Raw genomic sequence first — 20484 nt, forward strand, 5'->3', positions numbered from 1 at the left:
CGGGTTGCACACAATCCAAAACCGGCCGGAATGACAGAGACCAGTCACACTCCAATTGTCTCAGGAGTGTCGCCCCAAAATGCTGCATCATGCGTTCACGACATAGCTGCGCTGACGGGAGCGCCAATATGGGATCTCGTCGCAGCGGGACAGCCATTGCGGAAGAACAGCAGTAACAGCAAAACCCCAGCCAATAAAGCCAAAGTAATCGGGAAACCCCCAAAAATGCTTCAGAAAATGGAGTGAATAGCCGAAGGTATTAAACCGAATATAGAAGAGAAGGTGTGAGCAAAACCAACACCAACGGCTTTAAAAAAATGTGCAATTCCAGCAGTGCTGGACGCATTAAATATACGTCCCACGAGTTCACCAAAGTGACTCGGAAAGTTAGTATTCAAAAGGGACTGTATTTCCGCCGATGACCTTGCCACCTGAAGTGCGTAGGTCTCGCTAGCAGATGTAAGGGCCACATGCTTTTGAAACAATAGAGCCTTTAGTCGACTCAACTTGTCGAAATTTACCTTGGAAGTAGCAATATGAGGCCAGATGTCCGCTACCTCCCTAATTTGAGTGGGGGGAAACAACATATTCCCGCAGCACGTAACGGCCTTGGTAACAACGACTGCGTAAACTATTCCAGCACGCATGCCACAACAGGGTTCACTGTTAAGAAGGACGTAACTGCCGTTTGAAAGCACCTGGAAAGTGTTTTTAATTACTGGGACTGGAACTCCCTTCAGATAACAAGCTAAGTTAGCAATCAAGGCATTACACGCCCTGTGCAAGGACAGATGTTTACAAACCATGGAATGGCTAACAGAAGTTTCGCATTCGCTACCGCTAAGAAAAACCTCCCTCAAACCATTAATACATCTGTATAGAAAAGTAAGCTCCCACACCTCGTGTATGTAACTGTCTCCTAACCGTTCATATCTACCCACCGGAATGTGCTTTAAACATGAAGTAAATTGCAGAGTGGATTCCATTATCCACAACTGACAAAGCCTGTATCAAATTTTCCTGATCAATTTGTCTAAACCGGGCCGCTGCCTCCTGTTGTGAAAGCTTCCAAATTTCATTATATACTTCATATAGAAAACGTTTCTTCCGCGGCATTCGTGGTCCTGACAAAAAATCTTGTAAGTCAGTATCATTAGACAGTAACGTGAGATGTGACTTAACTGCATACAGCGTGGATGACTTCAACCATTGCTGACAAAGCTTCCCCACGCTGTATGTAGTAATTATATAAGCATGTTCTGGTGATATGTAGCGAGGGTCTGCCCTACTAGTCCTGAACCCCCCTGAAGAGGTGACAAAACGCTGATGACACCCATTAGTGTCTATGGGCCATAATAACCACCCGCCCGGATGTATCAATGAAGTGTTAAGCGTACCATTCTGGACCCAGTGTGTAAGCTCACTAAACGTGGCATTAACATATCGCTGCCACTTGTTCAATTTAGAAGGGACAGGAATACCAGGCAAATTCATATTCCTAATCGTTGCTAAGCCCAAACAGCTAGTCTGTTGCACAGTGTCATTTAGGAAAATCATTTGGACAGGAATAATACATGCCCTAAATAAAGTGTCCCTGCCGCGCATCTGCCAATTTTTCGTTCCCCAGACACTTTTCAAGACAACAGTCTTGGACCAATATTCATACCCCTCAACCGAAAGTTTAGATACAAACAAATTTGAATACAGTAATTTAGTATCGGTCAATAACATTTGCTTATTAGCATGCGGAGTAACTTTAAAATAGTAAGACTTAGCATTCTGTTGATTATGCCCAGAAAAATATGCAAATTTATCATAATACGTTTTAGAACTCCCCTGTGGAGGAGTCGGGCAATGTTCGGATTGCATATATTCGAATATCGACTTAGGGCTACTAGCTTTATGAATAAAGTGGTGTCCATAATAATTGTAGCAAAACTCGTCACCATGATTATCTCTAAATAGGTAAGCATCTTCATCGTCATAGCTAGTATAATATTGCAATTCTGTCAGCATAGAATCTACTGTCTTCACATCCCAATCATCAGAAACAATGCCTGATATAACAATATCATTCATTGATAACTTGAGAACATATGGTATTTGATTCAATTCAGTGGGACCATATATATCAAACATCACTTTATCCCATACAATCCCATCCGGAATCGGTACTGCAGAAATGTTTACATAGGACTAGTCTCTTCGAACCATAGGAGACGAAAAATGTGGTTTCAACACCGTCTCCACGTGCTCAATGTCAGATCGTTCAGGAAGAAAATGACCATGTATTACCAAAAAAAAGGTAACCACAAATCCCAACCACAAGAAAAGAGTCATTACAGTCATAAAAAGCCACAGATAGTTCCAAGGAAAAACAAAATATGTGTGTTTAAGCCAATACAGCAGCTTACGTGGACCCCAGGCTGAAGATAAAGAGGACGTGGAGTCTGACACGGTATCATCAGTGTCGTTAAAGCAGCCAGAGGCAGTCCTTGCAAAAGGTGCAACCGAAAACAAAGAAGCAGATGGTGGCTCTCGTCTTGGCACCCTATAAACCACATTTTCAGTAATATCATTAGAACGTATAGCAACTTGATCAAAAGATTCCAAATTATTCGCCGTCTGTGGAACAACCGCAAGATCAGCTTCCACCCTCCCCAAGCTCGGAGAGGAAATAGCATCGGTGCAAATCACCTGCAGCAGGACTTCTTCCCCAGTAGTGAGAGGGATTCCGGAACTACTGGGTGTCACTCTTGGTCTGCTGTGCAGAATCGGCCACATGTTGTAACTTGATATTATCAATGGAAACAAAGCGATTTCCTTTGGCCCCGTGCAGCGGCGGTAAAATTACAGTTCTCGTGCCGCTAATCCCTAACACAGGGACAGGCACCCGATAAGAAGGACCAAATTCTTTCTTTACTGCGACCTTTTCACGCACAAGATCCCCAATCCTGGGAATCCAACCAGTAGGCGTTACTGGCTCATCCTTAATTGCTGTGGAGGCAGCACTTGCAGAAGAGTTATCTTCACAGAATTGTTGTAAATCCTGCAAAACAGTGACACGATCATTTATGTCAAAGGGTGTATCTGCCGTCTCCACACCAGGACCATCTAGATCAGGAACATACATTTGTGTTCCAAACAGGCACTCATATGAAGTACGACCCCCCAGGGACCTTCTAGGCAAGTTATTCAGTGCTCTCTGTACTCCATACAGGTGGGCTAGCCAACTACGACCCGTACCTATAACTCTGGCCGTTAAGGATTGCTTTAAATCATGATTTAAACGCTCCACGACAGAATTTCCCTCGGGATGAAATGGAGGCGAGAACTGGAGTTGGACCCCCAACGAAGCCATAGTGTCCCTGAATGCCTTAGAGGCAAAAGCAGGGCCCTGGTCCGAATGAAAAGCCGCAACTGCAAATGTATCGACAAAGATGCGCAAATCTTTAATAACAGTTCGAGCGTCAGCCGAGCGCTGTGGCCAGACCCACACAAATCTGGAGCACGAATCTACAGCAACTAATATATATTTGTATTCACTATCTGGTGTCAGTGGACCACAATGATCCACGTACCCACACTGTAAAGGTTTATTTGAAATCAGAAGGGGCGTCTGCTGCGGGCGTCTAGCCGTTGAAACTTTAATTTGTTGACAGACATCACAACAAAGGACATACTGCTTCGGCTCTTTATAGAGACCAGGCCACCAGTAACGAGCCTGTAAGAGTGAAATCGTGGCAGCCACACCAGCATGTGCAGATGCCACCCCCTCATGTGCTGCAGATATTAATCGAGGTCTCTCAACTTTATTGGGCACTTCACGTACACCAACGCCTAGGATTTTAACTACAGCGTTTAGCATACCACCCATGCAGTAACTATATTTAGAAGGGAATCCTTTAGGAAATGGCGTGCCATCAGCCGTAGCTTTTATGGCAGCCGAAATCTCTGTGTCTTGTTTGGAACTCGAACGAGTTACGATTTTGCGGCTTCATCAGCCAAAGAATTTCCAGCAACGTGTATTCCAACGCGCTGGTGTCCAAGTGTATGTACAACATGGACATTAGGAAGCGTTTCTTTCAGATCCGCAACCTTCCCCCACAGCAATTTGTGTTTAATGGTGTTGCCTTTAGAATCTCTGAACCCATTCAACCTCCAGTAGTGCAAATATTAATTGAAAGACTGAACACAGTAGTAGGAGTCACAGACCAGCAAGGTAAGTATCACCGGATCCGCGTTTTCTAAGGCTAACAATAGAGCCTTGAGCTCAGCCAACTGTGCCGTACAATCTCCCAAGGTCTGTGTATAAGTATGTTGGGGGCAGAACACTTCCCCCTCCATAGTGCCGCTCACCACCCCACATGCAGCAGAATACTGTTGTTTAGTCCTAACCGCTGGCTGCGCAGAGCCATCTGTATACATGACCACCTTGTACTGGTCAATATGCAACGTGCCAGCGGGAACTGGGTACTCCATTTCATATTGAAGAAATTCTTGAGTCTGCAGTTTAGGGTCAAATATGTAATTTACATCAGTGGCTGTCAAAGACGTGGCCCATTGTATCCATCGCGGGTGTAAGGCTTTCGAATTAGGAACACTCGCTTTCGTAACAGCCTCTAAGGCTGGAATTGGGGAAACGACAATGATGCGTTGGCCCTGGGCAAGAGGTCTTTCTTTAATCACAGCCATCTGTACAGCAGTGAGTATTTTCTCAGTTTGTGCAAATCGTTGTTCTGCAGCAGAATACAAGTGTGACTTGTATGCTATCGGGACTGTCTCACCCTCATTAAAGGTGACATATGTAAACCCAACGGCACCAGGTATGACCCTGATGACCAGATGCGTTTTATTGTCCTGTGTCTGTAAATGTTGAACAGCTAAGAGATCAGTTTGTAGATCTCGAAGAATATGTGTATGCTCAATTGTCCAAAATCTACTCGAAAAATGTGGACAAATCAACTCGTATAAGGGTTTTATACGTGTCGCATAATCAGGAATGTAAGTTCTGCCAAAATTCAGAAACCCCAATAATGACTGGAGCTTCCGAACCGTATTAGGAGGCTGCAATTGATCACATTTCTCCAAAAAATGTGGCGCTAAGCTCTTGCCCTCATTAGATAACTCATATCCCAGGAAAATGACGCTGAGGAAGGCAATCTTCGATTTCTTAAAATTAAACTTATAGCCAATTTCAGCAAATCCCACAACAATGCGTGCTACACGCCTTAGATGTTGCAGAATCTCATCGTCCGTCAAATATATGTCATCAACATATGATAACGCTTCAGGGTCCAATTCGTGCAGAATTTCAGTTACACAAGCCGAAAATAGTCCTGGGCTATTCTTATACCCCTGAGGCAGACGACAAAACTTTTTTTGAGAGCCAAACGCACTGAAGCTGGTATAGTCCAGACTTTCGGGCGCTATATGTTGGCAGAAGAAACCATTCGAGATATCTAATGTTGTTTTGTATTTCTTACGCACAATATTATTCATAAGCGCTGCGCTGTGTGAATTCTGTATTGCATATGTGCGTGTATGTCCATTTAAATGTCTATAATCCACCACTATCCTATATGAATGGTCCGGTTTAGCAACTGGAAATAAGGGATTATTCATTGGCGAGACACAGGGTTCAATTACTCCCTGGTACTCCAACTGTGTAAGAATTTTACTCACCGATGCCCTTGCATCAAATTTTATTGGATACTGCGGCTGCGGCTGAGGTTTGCCTTTTATCCGAATTACATGATAAGGTGATTGTCTATCCCACCCCACATGATTTCTATATAGGGCGGGGGCCTGTGCCAGAGCCCATGATTTACTATAGGACTCGACAAGTTCCCCCGGAACAAGTGGTGAGAATGAAGGTGTAATAACCTCCTCCCCAACTGGACAGTCACGAACAAAGTCAGGCGGCCAATCTTGTTCGGCCAGCAGAACGTTATACAATTTTACCACATGGTCCCAAAAGATGGCGTTTACAGTGCGGTCAATGTCCCCTTCTAATTGTAAAGTTACTTTATATACTCTATCAGGATCAGAGACACGCATATCCGCTGTTTCGACCTGGACAAAGTCATCAGTTGCTTTCACCTCCAGATGCTCTTGAAGACTCCGGTGAACTATTGTGACCTCTGCCGCGCTGTATAACAGTGCTAACGCCCATGTCTTGTTCATCAAGAGAACTCTCTTCTTGAGCGGCATGTCTAACTGAGACTGCTGCCACCTTCTTTTTTTTAAATTGTTGCTTTTGTTGGAGCGGTTTCTCTTCCTGTTTAACAGAAACCTCAGTCGAGCGTTGTGATTCCTGTCTCGGTTTCACGTACTCAGTTTTCCGCTCTGACCGCCCACCTCTCTCACTTCTCTTGTCCGAGGAGTCCTGAAACGAACGAGATTGACGCGTATCAGTATATTGATATCTATCAGGCGTCTTCAAATTATCCCTATTCCTGAGATTATACCTCTTCTGCCAGGTCTCCGGCTGCGGAGACTGTCCCCCATCTTTCTTAGGTGTTTGTTGTTTTTTCTCCCAGCGCTTCTTAGTACCCTCATGCTGCTGTTGTTTAGCATTATCTTTACCATTTTTACCCTGTAATTGGGGTTTTTGTGGTCTAGCCCCTAGGCTATCTCGACCAATACTGGAATATGTTTCTGCTATTATTCTCGGGAGTTCCCGCTCCTGATTAAGTTGCGGAACGTCTCGAAGGCGCATACGCACGGCTAACGCCACTGCTTCTCCCTTGAGATTACTCAAAATAATAGAAGAAACTGCGGCAAAATTGCCCATCAGTTGCATGCCTAAATCTAAGGCGGGGGCAGCCCCATATTCATCTTGAATTTGTTTAAGCACTTCCGGTAGATTAGCCAATGTTGGTGTACCGTGTGCTGTAGTGTAGAGCGCGGCAAACACCGTGCCCCAGGTATTACAATGGTCCACAATAGGAACCATTCCATACGGCAAGCACATCGTCAATATTCTATGTTTATCCTGAGGTCCTGTATGGGGAAATACTGCTTCCAGCGTATTAATTTTTTGCGCCAGCCAAAATGGAGTCTCCTCACGTTTAGCCGGTACCTTACCCATAACTGAGTGTACAGTGGCCGGATTGATACCCGGAACCACTGCCTGTGGGTGTGCCGGAGCAGCAAGCGCTGCATTAGTGTTTAAAGCCTGCATCACAAACTGAACCAGTCTTCTGTATGTAGTTGCTAAGTCTATATATAAACGACGAACGTCAGCCACTGCCAAGTTAGCAACCGCAGGATATGGTGTGTATGTAGCCAATAAAGGCCAGGTTGGACCATCATTACTCAGTGGACCTAACCTAACTTGTGCTACTGGGTGTGGGAGGGCGCCATCAAGCCAATTATGGTGTTCTTGATAAGATAAAGGTATCTCTAAGTATGCATAAGCCCTGTACTGTCCAGGGACATTCGTAACAGTGTAATCGTGAAAAGTGTTTGTACCCCCATCAACTGCCGGAAATACGACCCAAGAATAAAAAAGTTCTGTTCTATAGGCTGCATGGGCGTCCACCACAAAAGTGACCGGACCCCCCTGGACCGTCAGTCCATGTGCTATCAGATGTCCCGTGAGCGGTTGGCGCATATTAAGCGCTATGTTTACTACTAGAGGATTCGCCATTTTAAAAATAGCACTAGGGCAGAGAAGGTACACCAATAACGTGGTTTTCCTTTCAAAGTTCAAGCTTGAACAACCGACCACAAGTAATAGGATGCACCTATCCCGTGGCGGCGGAAATCCTCAGCCCCACGGACGTCTCCGCTTACGGAACCGAGTAGTCAATATATATATGAGACCGAGAGCCAGACCAAACGTTGGCGGCGCCATGTCGCGTGGGCTCTCATTATCCTAAATGAGACTACTGGATTTCTAGGCAGCAGGATCGTTCACGGTGTGGGGGACTGAGTCGGACCCACTTGGAATGACCTCTGTCACCCTAAACCCGGTTTTGCTCCGGCTAACTAGCAGTGCCTCATTTCTCCAAAAGGGAAGAGATGATTGGGCAGCCGAGCGCATGACATCTTTGGAACTTCTCAGGGAAGTTGTGGTCACTCAGATCCAAACCAACTCTCTCATTTACAATATGATCTCATATACAAATGACAAAGGCAGTATAAGTTTTATATAATGTTTTAATAAAACGACTGCATTTTAGATATTAAGGCGTGAGCCGCAATAACCAGAACCATACAACACAGTAGGATTGAAATAGTCACGAGGAGAGTGAAACATAAGAATAACGCTATCATGGTGTTTAACAATTTCTACTCTCTCTCAGCTAGTTCTATTTCGAGCACAGCATGTTAAGCTTCTAACTTGCCTTTCTGAATCCCCGGGGAGACATCAGCCCTCATACCTGAGCATAGGCCTGTGATCTGGTTCAGCATCTGCAACGAGGCAGTCAGCGTCTAGTTGTGGTTCCCTGGTCGGAATCTACCTCTTCCGTGTATTGGGACAAGGAAGTGTTTTTATAACTAACATGTCAGCGTGATCACAAAATGTCCCTACACAAGAATGCCAAAGACTAAACTCCTACCACGTCTATCGGCAATGTACCAGACTGTATCCTTGACTGAAGCACAGAGTGAACAGGAATGTGTTATGGAGAACTCCAGTGCTGAAGTAGGCTAAACAGTGTGATATAAAAATATAAAACAAGACCGTAGAACTGGCTATTTGAAAAATAACAGTACGAAGCCGAATAAAAGCATTAGAGCAAAGTGCACAGAGGCTCTAAGCTGCGAGCAAAGGAATAAAATACATCCAGGGCAAAATGCACAAAGGCCTAAAGCCTGAAGCTATTGCGCAAAGGATACGTAAAACTGACCACACTACATGGTATGGTATGATATGATATGATATGATATGATATGGTATGGTATGATATGATATGGTATGATATGATATGAAATTATGTGGTATGGTATGGTATGATATGGTATGATAAGATATGGTATGGTATGGTACGGTGATGTATGGTATGGTGTGGCATGGTATGGTATGGTATAATATGGTACAGTATGGCATGATATTGTATGGTATGATATGATATGGTATGATGTTATACAGTATGGTATGGTACGGTACGGTATGGTATGATACGGTATGATATGGTATGATATGGTATGATATGATATGATATATGATATAGTATGATATGATATGGTATGGTATGGTATGGTACGGTATGATATGATATGAAATTATATGGTATGGTATGATATGATACGGTATGGTATGATATGGTATGATATGATATGATATGATATATGATATAGTATGATATGATATGATATGATATGGTATGGTATGGTATGGTATGATATGATATGATATATGATATAGTATGATATGATATGATATATTTTGGTATGGTATGGTACGGTATGATATGATATGAAATGATATGGTATGATATGATATGGTATGGTATTTTATGGTATGGTATGATATGATATGGTATGGTATTGTATGATTTGGTATGATATGGTATGGTATATGGTACAGTAATGGATAGTATGGTATGGTATAGTATGTTATGATATGTTGTGGTATGTACGGTATGGTATGGTATGAAATTGTATGGTAAAGCATGGTATGGTACGTATTGTGTGCTATGGTTCGGTGTGATATATCTCAGCTCCATTAAAAAGTGAGCTTTCGGAGGTTCGTCCGCCGGCACTGGCTTCTACTGCTGGCACCTTCTATGAGACAAGTAAGAGTTCCAACTTATCCTTAGGAGTCTGGGGTGGGACAGCAGCAGAAACTATTTTATTTACACTGCAATACGTGGAAATAAATGAAGGACTGACAGTTTAATGTACTGTCAATGCATATGGCTATTAGCCTCTATTTCTAGGGACACAGTGAAATAAAAAAGAGACTAGTTGCCTTGAAATGTAGTGGTAACCATAAAGGAAGCCATGCTATTCACGTACAATGTATTGCACGCAGTGTAGTGATCTACCACCAAGGCTCTGCCCCTGAATATCACACCATTAATGCACTCCTGTGTCGTGCTGCCCCTCTCACTGCCTTCTCACTAAGCTCTAAGGCCCATATTTATGGGCTTTGTGGCGCGGGCAGTGCAACAAGTCACCTCGCGGCTCTGCCCTGCGTCACTGGGAATGGCAGGAATTTACTCTGTTTAATACGGCGCATTCCTATCCTTTCCCACTGTGCTGGCGCCCTTTCACCAGCCTAGCGCCAATGAGACACCCTTGTATCACGGTGCAAGGGTGCCTGCATTGCATGCATTATTTTTTTTGTGCAGGAAGGGACACCTTCCTGCACAAAAACAATCCAGCGAGGCGTTTTCCTCTTTCTGTGTGTGCTGCAGAACATGGCCCACATGGAAAGAGGAGAAAATGAGGACAAAGAAAGATATTTCTCCTAGTTACGCCTCTCCTGGGAAGGCGCATCTTTTTGGTGCATTCCCATGTTTACGAGTTCTTGTAAATCTGGGAATGCTTCAAAATCCATGGATGCTGTGTGGGAACAGCCAAGCAACTCCCATGGAAATGCCTCCCTGGCACAGAGTACTGCAACGCAGGGACTTGCTCTGCAATACATGACTTGAGGGAGGCATGTTTATGGGGATCTGGCACTGGGCAGGAACGCACCATATTTATGTAATGCGGTGCAATCCTGCCCTTTCCCCCTGTGCCGGCGCCATTATGGCAGCCTAGTGCTAACGCAGGCACCCTAGCACCATTGTGCAAGGGTGCCTCTGTTGCATACAGGATTGTTTTTGTGCAGGAAGTGGCACCTTCCTGCACCAAAACAATCCTGAGAAGTGTTTTCCTCTTCCTATGGGTGCTGCACAATGCAGCATACTTAGAAAGAGGGAACAACAAGGAGAAGTACAGGAGATGTACAGTTTTGGCGCTGCCCCAGGTTGACGTGTTTTTGTAAATCTGGAGCAGCGTCAAAATCCTTGGATGTTGTGTAGGAAAACCCACTGCAACGCCTATGGAACACTTCCCTGGTGCAGATTAAGGCAACGCAGCGACTTGGCCTGCTTTTCCTTACTCCATATCTATGAGGCCATGAAAAGTGGGTTTACGTGGTCTCATAGATACGATTTTGGGGTCTGTGCCGCCGCAACGTCAGAAAAAGTGATGTGGTGGGAGTTCAAGGGGCTCAAAAACATGCCCCGAGATTTATGAAGCAATGCTGGGCCACGCAAGTTGCGTGGCTTCATAAATCTCACTTAAGGTTTGCATCCACGTTGTGCAAGAGCGGCACAAACCAGGCATTAAATACGGCACTACATTCCTAATTCAGGCTAAATTTAAGCCTTAGGCGCTGCCCTGTGCCACGAAGCCCATAAACATGGGCCTTAGTATCTCACTATAGCAACTATGTTTTTGTGGTGTAAAAAACACAAATTCTAGATATAGTCTGGCCTTCTGCATTTATATCATAACCCAGGACCCAATTATGGAGCAGGATTAACAGAATGTACGTCCAGGTTCTCAAAGCTGTCAGGCAACACAGCGCAGCACCTAAGGTTTTGTGATGCACTGTGTGACACGCAGAGAGCAGGAGAGCGCCATAGTCACAGAAATATGTCTCTCTCCTCCCCTCTCCCTAGCGCCGGTGCTGATTTCAGCTGCCGTGCGCCACGTGCAAACCTTAGCGCCAGAGGGCCTGGGACGTGCCTGAGCCTAGCATAGGGTCTGTACAGGAAGGATATCCTTCCAGTACAAAATACTATGCCTCGACTAGTTTAAAAGCCGCTCCTCCTTCGTACGTGCGCTGTACAGTGCAGCACATATGCGAAGTCGGAAAAGCACAGAGAAATGAAAACATTTCTCAGTTTAACACCTACTTTCAAAAGGCGTTAATTTTTGGCGCTAAACCCTGTCTGCAGAGCAGATGTTAGTGAATAGAATTTAGGTTCACACAGCATGGATGGCAGCACTGATACGCCCATGTACCACCCGTGTAACGCCCCCTTGACGCAAAGTAATACAAAGCAGCGTTTCGCGCTGCGTGGCGTTACTTTTCCATACACTACGCAAACACCAATCTGTGATTTAGCTTGGCTTTGTGAACCTGGCCTTAGTGGTTATAACCACCAAATTCGGTGGCACATTCTCAAACATTTTTTTCACTACATAATAATTTAACACACCGATACTGATGAAGAATGGATCTAAAGACCTTACAACATATAGCGATACATTTCTGGAAAGAAAGAAATACTTGCTCAGAGACAGTATTTACAATGCTATCCACCAACTGCTTCAAGGTGAGGTGTTGTTCTACACTCATTATTTCAACATCTGCTGCATTTCTTTTTCTTCGTCCTTCTTATTAGCTTTTTGTAAGCATTAGATGCCTCCGTTTTATAGCTCCTCATCAACGCACACATCTGGAATTGACTAGGGGGGATCGAAATTTGTGTAATATGCTTTTGTGTAATTATGCAATATTTTGGGAAACTTATGTGTAATTAGGAGGAAAAAAATCTGGCATTTAATACTATGGCCCTCATTCTGACCTTGGCGGGCGGCGGAGGCCGCCCGCCAAAGTCCCGCCGTCAGGTTACCGTTCCGTGGTCGAAAGACCGCGGCGGTAATTCTGACTTTCCCGCTGGGCTGGCGGGCGGAAGGCGACCGCCAGCCCAGCGGGAAAGAGGCTTCCACGATGAAGCCGGCTCGGAATCGAGCCGGCGGAGTGGAAGCTGTGCGACGGGTGCAGTTGCACCCGTCGCGTATTTCACTGTCTGCGCAGCAGACAGTGAAATACATTTAGGGGCCCTCTTACGGGGGCCCCTGCAATGCCCATGCCAGTGGCGAGGGGATTCCGACCCCCCCTACCGCCATCCGGATCCCGGCGGTCCGGATGGCGGTAGGGGGGGTCGGAATCCCCTCGGCGGCGCAGCAAGCTGCGCCGCCTTGGAGGATTCAATGGGGCGGCGGTACACTGGCGGGAGACCGCCAGTGTTGCCGGTCCGACCGCGGCTTTACCGCCGCGGTCGGAATCCCCATTGGAGCACCGCCGGCCTGTCGGCGGTGCTCCCGCGGTCCTCCGCCCTGGCCTTTGACCGCCAGGGTCAGAATGACCGCCTATATTTTAATGCTAAAGGCATCCTCTAGTCCATTTACACGCAAGGATATATTTCACGCAAAAAAAATAGCGCCAAAAGCCCGAGCCCTGTGAGTGACAGCCACTCACATTCAGTCACTTGCATTGCTCCCGCGCTACAAATTTGCAGCAAGTGTGCAATGTGAAGCAATTTCAGCAATTTCAAATAACTAACAGTGAAATTCCCAAAATTGTACGAATTACGCTGCCTAACTGAAATTCTGCCTAGGCCTAGAAGTGACATCAGGGGAGGAAAGAAAATGCATCCTGAAGGCAGATTTCAGCTACAACAGGTGAAGTGAAAAGCCACACTAAGGCTTCGGGCCTGATTTAGGTTCTGGGGGAGGGGTTATTCCATCACAAACATGACGGATTTCCTGTCTGCCTTATTGCGATCCCATGATATCCTACGGAGAGCATAATACGGCGGACTGGATATCCGTCACGTTTGTGATAGGGTAATCCCTCCGCTAGGTTCTAAATCAGCTCTTCATCTGACGTGTTTAGCACTATGTGACAATCAAACTTAGTAATTTTTCAATTATTGACTTATGTCAATTTGGGGTAGAACAAGTTTAAGCACCCAAAATATTTTTGTCAAAAATTAAGGATCTTAACGTGGTCTGATCAGGGTGTGTAATGTTATCCTTAATGGATTCTTCGGCACCAAATTGATATATGAATGTGTCAGATAAAGCTTCAGTCTGTGTAAAGCACAATGAATCTGGATGACACTGAAGAAAATTGCGGACATGGAATAGGCCACCTGCAAAAAATGGAATATCTGATATTGTGCGGTTCTTGTGAAGATCTAATTTCTTGATCTCATGAATATCTGGTGTCCTGCTCTCATGAATAGTTGATGTCCTGATCTCACGAATATCTGATGTCTTGATCTTATGAATACCTAATGTCTTGATTACATGAATATGTAATGTCCTGATCTCATGAATATATAATGTCTTGATCTCATGAGTATCGAATATCATGATCTCAACAATATTTTATGTCTTGATCTCAGTATTTAATGTCCTAATCTCATGAATGTCTTGTGTCTTGATCCCATGAGTATGAAATGTCCTGATCTCATGAATTACCGGTGTCCTGCTCTCATGAATATTTGATGTCCTGATCTCATGAATATCTGATGTCTTGATCTCATGAATATCTAACATCCTGATCTCATGAATATCTGATGGCTTGATCTCAGGAATATCTGATGTGTTGATCTCATGAATATCTCATGTTCTGCTGACATGAATATCTCATGTCCTGTTCTCATGATACAATCATTCTCTATAGAATTATTTTTCATATGAACTATAAATATTGTAACCATTGATGAGTGGTGACATATGTTACCTTCATATTATCTGCATAGATTGAAAACGTGTCCTGGATTTTACCATATTCATCCCAATACTCTCAATCCCTATCATGAGCTTTAAACCTCTACAAACATTTGAATTACCATGTCAATGTGTCGGATGAGAGATGGACGGACAGCTAGCTCCAACAGCCAATCACTTTGCAGGATCTTCTTCTGAAAGCGCTCCAGCTTAAGTTGCCGGTCCAGGGTGTTCATGAGCTGCAGCAGCTCCTGTCCCTGGATGCTGATGGTCTTTGCCTGTGCGCTGTCCTGGCCTTCTTGCTCTAGTCTCTGCTGGAGATTATCCAAGGCCTTCCTCCTGTCCTCCAGCTGCTGCTCCAAGCTCACAATCCTTTGAGTTGTCTCTTGAACCTGCATTTCCAAAGCCTCTGCTCTCTCTGCCCTCCATAGCAGAAACATCAACTCCTCGCGCCTCTCTCTCAACTTGGCCCTGAGGTCACCGACATTGTCTGACCATCCATCAACCTCACTGGTGTGGTCGCCATTCACTGAGGAGTTCAGGTGAGACCCAAAGAAGGTCGATGGACTTGCCTTTGGAGTATGAAGATGGGCTCTAGGTTGCTGCCCTTTGCTAACATCAGGCTGACAACTTCCTTGGACTTGTTTAGACAACCGTAGACTGGACTGGCTCCGACGCTCGTGCAGGTCTACCCATTGCCTCGCAAGGCTGGTGGTGGTGAGGCTCTTGTAGAAAATATCTGGGATCAGCCTGAGGACTTTTTCAAATGATGCAATATTCCCAAAAGCATGGATGTGCAGCAGGCTTTCGTGGGCGAAGCTTTTGTCACTGATTGTCCCTCCTTTGAGCAGCAGTGCCCACTTCCTCCTATGGTTGAACAGCTCCTTGGCGGTCTCTGTGATGGAGGTCATGGAATAAGGACTCTTCATGTCAAACAGCCCAGATTCGGATGAGCTGATGGAATTCATGGACTCGCTTAGAGAAAGGGCAGGTACATCAACGGACTCCATGTCCTCGTTGACATACAAGTTCTCACAGAGCGGAAACACAATCTTGTTATCAAACATCTCCTTCAAAGACCTCAGGTAACCAACATAGGACATGAACCAGGAGACATAGCCTTGAATGTTAGTCTTGCTATCATTAAAGGTGATCTTCACCATGTCGCTTCTCGGCCAGTCCTTGGTACTCTCTGCAAGCTTCACCAGCTGCTCTATGCTGTCCACTTCCCTTGCAGAGTTTTCGGTCAGTAGCACTAGCAACTTGTACAAAGTATGAAGGTCAAACTTCGCTTGACAGCTCTGGACATGTTCCTCAAAGGTTCGGATCTCACTTCGTAGGGAAGTGTAGAGAGCCTCCATGGGCGCTGGAAAAGCCTGTAAAATACAAAAGACAAAATCAATGGGGGAGTCCGCAAAGTATCCTGATCTGTTCATGTTCCACCTATTAGTGCCTTCAAAAAGCATTTCTGTTAACTTATCCCCTCGGCTTCAATACATGTAAACTAGTTTCATCTTTGGGAGAATCAGTCTTGTTTTCTGTAGATAAGAAAGGCCATCTTGTATCAATGGATGCTGACCATCAGATGGTACTTCATGTACACATTCTGAGGAGTTTTACCACCATCAGACGATGCTTTGTGTGTACGCTCTGCGGCATCCTCTTCTCCTCCTTAGGTCTCCTTATGACAGTCAGAGCATGTGCAGCTTACCCCTTCTAAGCCTTTCTCCTTCAGAGGATCCACATGTAAGTGCAGAACCTGGTCCTTACCTAGAATATCCTTCTCCTAATCACAAGGCGCTGCCAGTAGGGTGACAACCGTTCCTTTCTCTGAGGTGAACCCTCACATCTTCAGGTGATGTTTTCCACATTCACATCTTCTCTCCATCAGAAGGTGTAGGTGTGGAAACAATTGGGTTTTCAGCATGGTGGGTAACGCTGGCGAAACTACTAGGAGGTAATTTGGGACGGCAAGCGTCCGAATTGAAACTCAGCACCAACATCTTCAGGTTGGAATCTGGACAACACAAGCTCAATTACTACACTTGCAGGTGCAGCTGACTGATAAATGATCTGGGCGAGTGTCGTGGACAGCACACACTCCCTGTATGGGCGGCAGCTGACCATCAGCCAGCAGAGATGGCACGGAGAGTCAGAGGAGACACACAAATGTGCAGTTCTGGCTGCAGCAGCCATTATAAAGACAGGAAGCTGTAGGTCCAGAAGTATGCAGTTCTGGCTGCAGCAGCCATTATGAAGACAGGCAGCTGTAGGTCTAGAAATATGTAGTTCTGCTGCAGCAGCCATTATGAAGACAGGCAGTGACAAGCCTAGAAATATGCAGTTCTCCAGGCAGCAGCCATTATGAAGACAGGCACTGATAGGCCTAGAAACATGCAGTTCTGCAAGCAGCAGCCATTATGAAGGCAGGAAGTGACAGGCCTAGAAACATGCAGTTCTGACTGCAGCACCATTATGAAGGCAGGCAGCTGCAGGCCCAGAAATGTTCTGTTCAACTGCAGCAGCCATTATGAAGACAGGTAGTGACAGGCCTAGAGATATGCAGTTCTGCTGCAGCAGCCATTATGAAGACAGGCAGTGACAGGTCTAGAAACATGCAGTTCTGCAAGAAGCAGTCATTATGAAGACAGGCAGCTGCAGGCCCAGCAATCAATCAATCAATCAATCAAAGAGGCTTATAGAGTGCGCTACTCACCCGTGAGGGTCTCAAGGTGCTGCGGGGGGAAAAGGGGGAGGGGAGGGGAGATCACTGTTCGAAATGCCAGGTTTTAAGCTTCTCCTGAAGAGTAGGAGGTCCTGGGTCTTGCGGAGGTGGGTGGGGAGGGAGTTCCAGGCTTTGGGGGCCAGATAGGAGAAGGATCTGCCTCCAGTGATGGTGTGTTTGATGGGAGGAACTGTGGCGAGGGAGAGGTCGGCGGAGCGGAGGTGGCGTGTGGGAGTGTGGAAGGTCACTCTCTCGTTGAGGTCGGTTGGGCCGGTGTTGTGGAGGGATTTGTGTGCGTGGATGAGGATCTTAAAGGTGATCCTTTTGTCTATGGGGAGCCAGTGGAGGGATTTGAGGTGAGGTGAGATGTGTTCATGGCGGGGCAGGTCGAGGATGAGTTGTGCTGCTGAGTTCTGGATTCGATTGTAGTTTGGGTTTGAGTTTTAGTGTGGTGCCGGCGTAGAGGGGGTTGTCGTAGTCGAGCCTGCTGATGATGAGTGCGTGGGTGACTGTCTTTCTGGTCTCTGTGGGGATCCATTTGAATGTTTTCTTCAGTGTGCAGAGTGTGGTAAAACATGAGGAGGTGAGGGCGTTGATTTGTTGGGCCATAGAGAGGGAGGGGTCTAGGATGACGCTGAGGTTGAGTGCGTGGTTTGCGGGGGTGGGTGCGGGGCCTAACGTGGTAGGCCACCAAGAGGGGTCCCAGGTGTTTTTGTGTGGTCCAAAAATTATTATTTCAGTTTTGTTGGAGTTGAGTTTAAGGTGATTGGCTGTCATCCAGGCAGCGGTGTCAAGGAGTGCATTGGTAGGTTGGTTTTGGCAGTGTTGGGGTTGCGGGTGAGGGAGAAAATGAGCTGTGTGTCATCAGCGTATGAGAGGATGGTGATGCCGTGGGGTTTGAGGATGTTGGCTAGTGGGGCCATGTAGATGTTAAAGAGTGTGGGGCTGAGGGAGGAACCTTGTGGGACTCCGCAGGTGATTTTGGTGGTGGAGGATTGGAAGGGTGGGAGACTGAATTTTTGGGTTCTGGCGGTAAGGAAGGAGGTGAGCCAGTCCAGGGCTTTGTGGCGGATCCCGGCGTTATGAAGTCGTGTACGGAGTGTGTGGTGGCAGACAGTGTCAAAGGCTGCGGAGAGTATGAGTGCTACGGTCTCGCCCATGTCGACTCTGGATCTGATTTTGTGGGTGCATGCGATGAGAGCGGTTTCCGGGCTGTGGTTCTTGCGGAACCCAGATTGGGAGGGGTCGAGTGTGTGGTTTGCCTCGAGGAAGTGGGATAGGCGGGAGTTGACTAGTTTTTCCGTGACCTTGACTGGGAAAGGGAGGAGGGAGATGGGGCGGTAGTTGGAGAGGTCGTCTGGGTCGGCTTTGGTTTTTTTTAGGAGCGCGGTGACTTCCGCGTGTTTCCTGAGGTCTGGGAAGGTGGCGGTTTTGAATGGGCTGTTGATTATGGCTCGGAGTTTAGGGGCGATGGTGGGGCTGGCCTTGTTGTATATTCGGTGGGGGCAGGGGTCGGAGGGGGAGCCAGAGTGAATGGAGTTCATTGTCTTTTCAGTTTCTTCGTCGGTGGGGGGGGCCCAGGTGGTGAGTAGGGTGGGGGGGTGTGTGGTGGGTTTGTGTTGGGTGGGTGGAGGTTATATGCAGTCCCGCTGCAGCAGCCATTATGAAGATAAGCAGTGACAGGCCCAGAAACAAAAAACATCATGTGGAGCACACACACTTATAAGTGATTGGTTGTCAGATATAATGGATTCACAAAAGTCTATAATCAATCTAATTTTAGCAAACCAACCATCAAAGAAAAAATGTAAAGTGGCATGTATGTGGCAAGTAAATGTAACAAATATTTTAATAGACATAAATATTTACATTAAAAACTACATCCCATATTTACCAATATTTCAATATTCCAACAACGTTGAAATCTGTTGGTATAGAAACCAACCTACTTGAACACATTACTCGACAATTTGACCATGGACCTAATGTTACACTTATATACACAAAATTAGAAACAAAATCAAACAATAAGGTCCGAGGTAAGTCCATCCAAGAATAATCCTGCTTGTAGTTATGGAATTCAGCCAACACATGTTTCGTCCTATTGCGGACTTTATCAGGGCTCCTTATGGAAAGTCTTCATCCATGAAATTCTGTATATGTAGAGTTATGTATGTGGTAAGTGTTCTTGATGTATATGCCAAGATTCATAACCATGAGGAAACAATCACATCTTCCAATACTCCTCAAATATCTCACATGGAACAACTTGTAGTGAGCTTCCAAATGTCACAAAGAACCGACAGCATGCCTGGACAGTGTCAAAACGCAAATGAAGACAGGCAGTGACAGGCCCAGCAATATGCAGTCCCTCTGCAGCAGCCATTATGAAGACAGGCAGTGACAGGCCCAGAAACATGCAGTTCTTCAGGAAGCAGCCATTATGAAGACAGGCGGCAGCAGCCATTATGAAGGCAGACAGCTGCAGGCCCAGAAATGTTCTGTTCAACTGCAGCAGCCATTATGAAGACAGGCAGTGACAGGTCTAGAAACATGCAGTTCTGCAAGAACCAGTCATTATGAAGACAGACAGCTGCAGGCCCAGCAATATGCAGTCCCGCTGCAGCAGCCATTATGAAGACAGGCGGCAGCAGCCATTATGAAGGCAGACAGCTGCAGGCCCAGAAATGTTCTGTTCAACTGCAGCAGCCATTATGAATACAGGCAGTGACAGGTCTAGAAACATGCAGTTCTGCAAGAACCAGTCATTATGAAGACAGACAGCTGCAGGCCCAGCAATATGCAGTCCCGCTGCAGCAGCCATTATGAAGACAGGCAGTGACAGGCCCAGAATCATGCAGTTCTGCAAGAAGCAGCCATTATGAAGACAGGCGGCAGCAGTTGCACAGACAAAGTTCAGACACACGCCAAGTGAATCCTTCTTCTGTGGAGCCTGGGTCACACCAGGTATTTTAGGGCCATATGTCCAAGGGCAGCCACCAGTCACATAGGCAATAGTTCCTTATTGAATGTGAATAAGTGTCCACCCCTCCGAGGCGCTCTACGCTGTGTCAGAAAGCTCAGAATGACTGCTGTCTCATAAGTTATTGCTAGCAACTCCTTCCCAGTCCTCCCAGCTTTGAACATTTGTTCATATTTTCTGCTTTGACAGTCGCCATTAAATCAGGATAAAGAAAGGCGTGGTTCTTATATATTATTGTACAGCCGGCTCTGTTCTTCTGTTTTCTGCTCCCGTCCCATGAGAATGGACTCACTGTGTG

General features: G+C 45.9%; 1 protein-coding gene across 1 annotated transcript in view; it reads right to left on the bottom strand.

The window, feature by feature from the left end:
* The window catches only part of LOC138286708 (uncharacterized), a 142778-nt gene that overhangs the window by 52822 nt on the left and 69472 nt on the right, over nucleotides 1-20484 (bottom strand). Inside the window, exon 2 of the mRNA XM_069227212.1 lies at nucleotides 14601-15854. Within this exon, the coding sequence (XP_069083313.1) occupies nucleotides 14601-15839 (1239 nt within the window). The 5' untranslated portion in view covers nucleotides 15840-15854. The remainder of the gene's footprint in view (nucleotides 1-14600; nucleotides 15855-20484) is intronic.

This window comes from Pleurodeles waltl, chromosome 3_2 (assembly GCF_031143425.1).
Source record: "Pleurodeles waltl isolate 20211129_DDA chromosome 3_2, aPleWal1.hap1.20221129, whole genome shotgun sequence".
Classification (NCBI taxonomy): Eukaryota; Metazoa; Chordata; class Amphibia; order Caudata; family Salamandridae; genus Pleurodeles; species Pleurodeles waltl.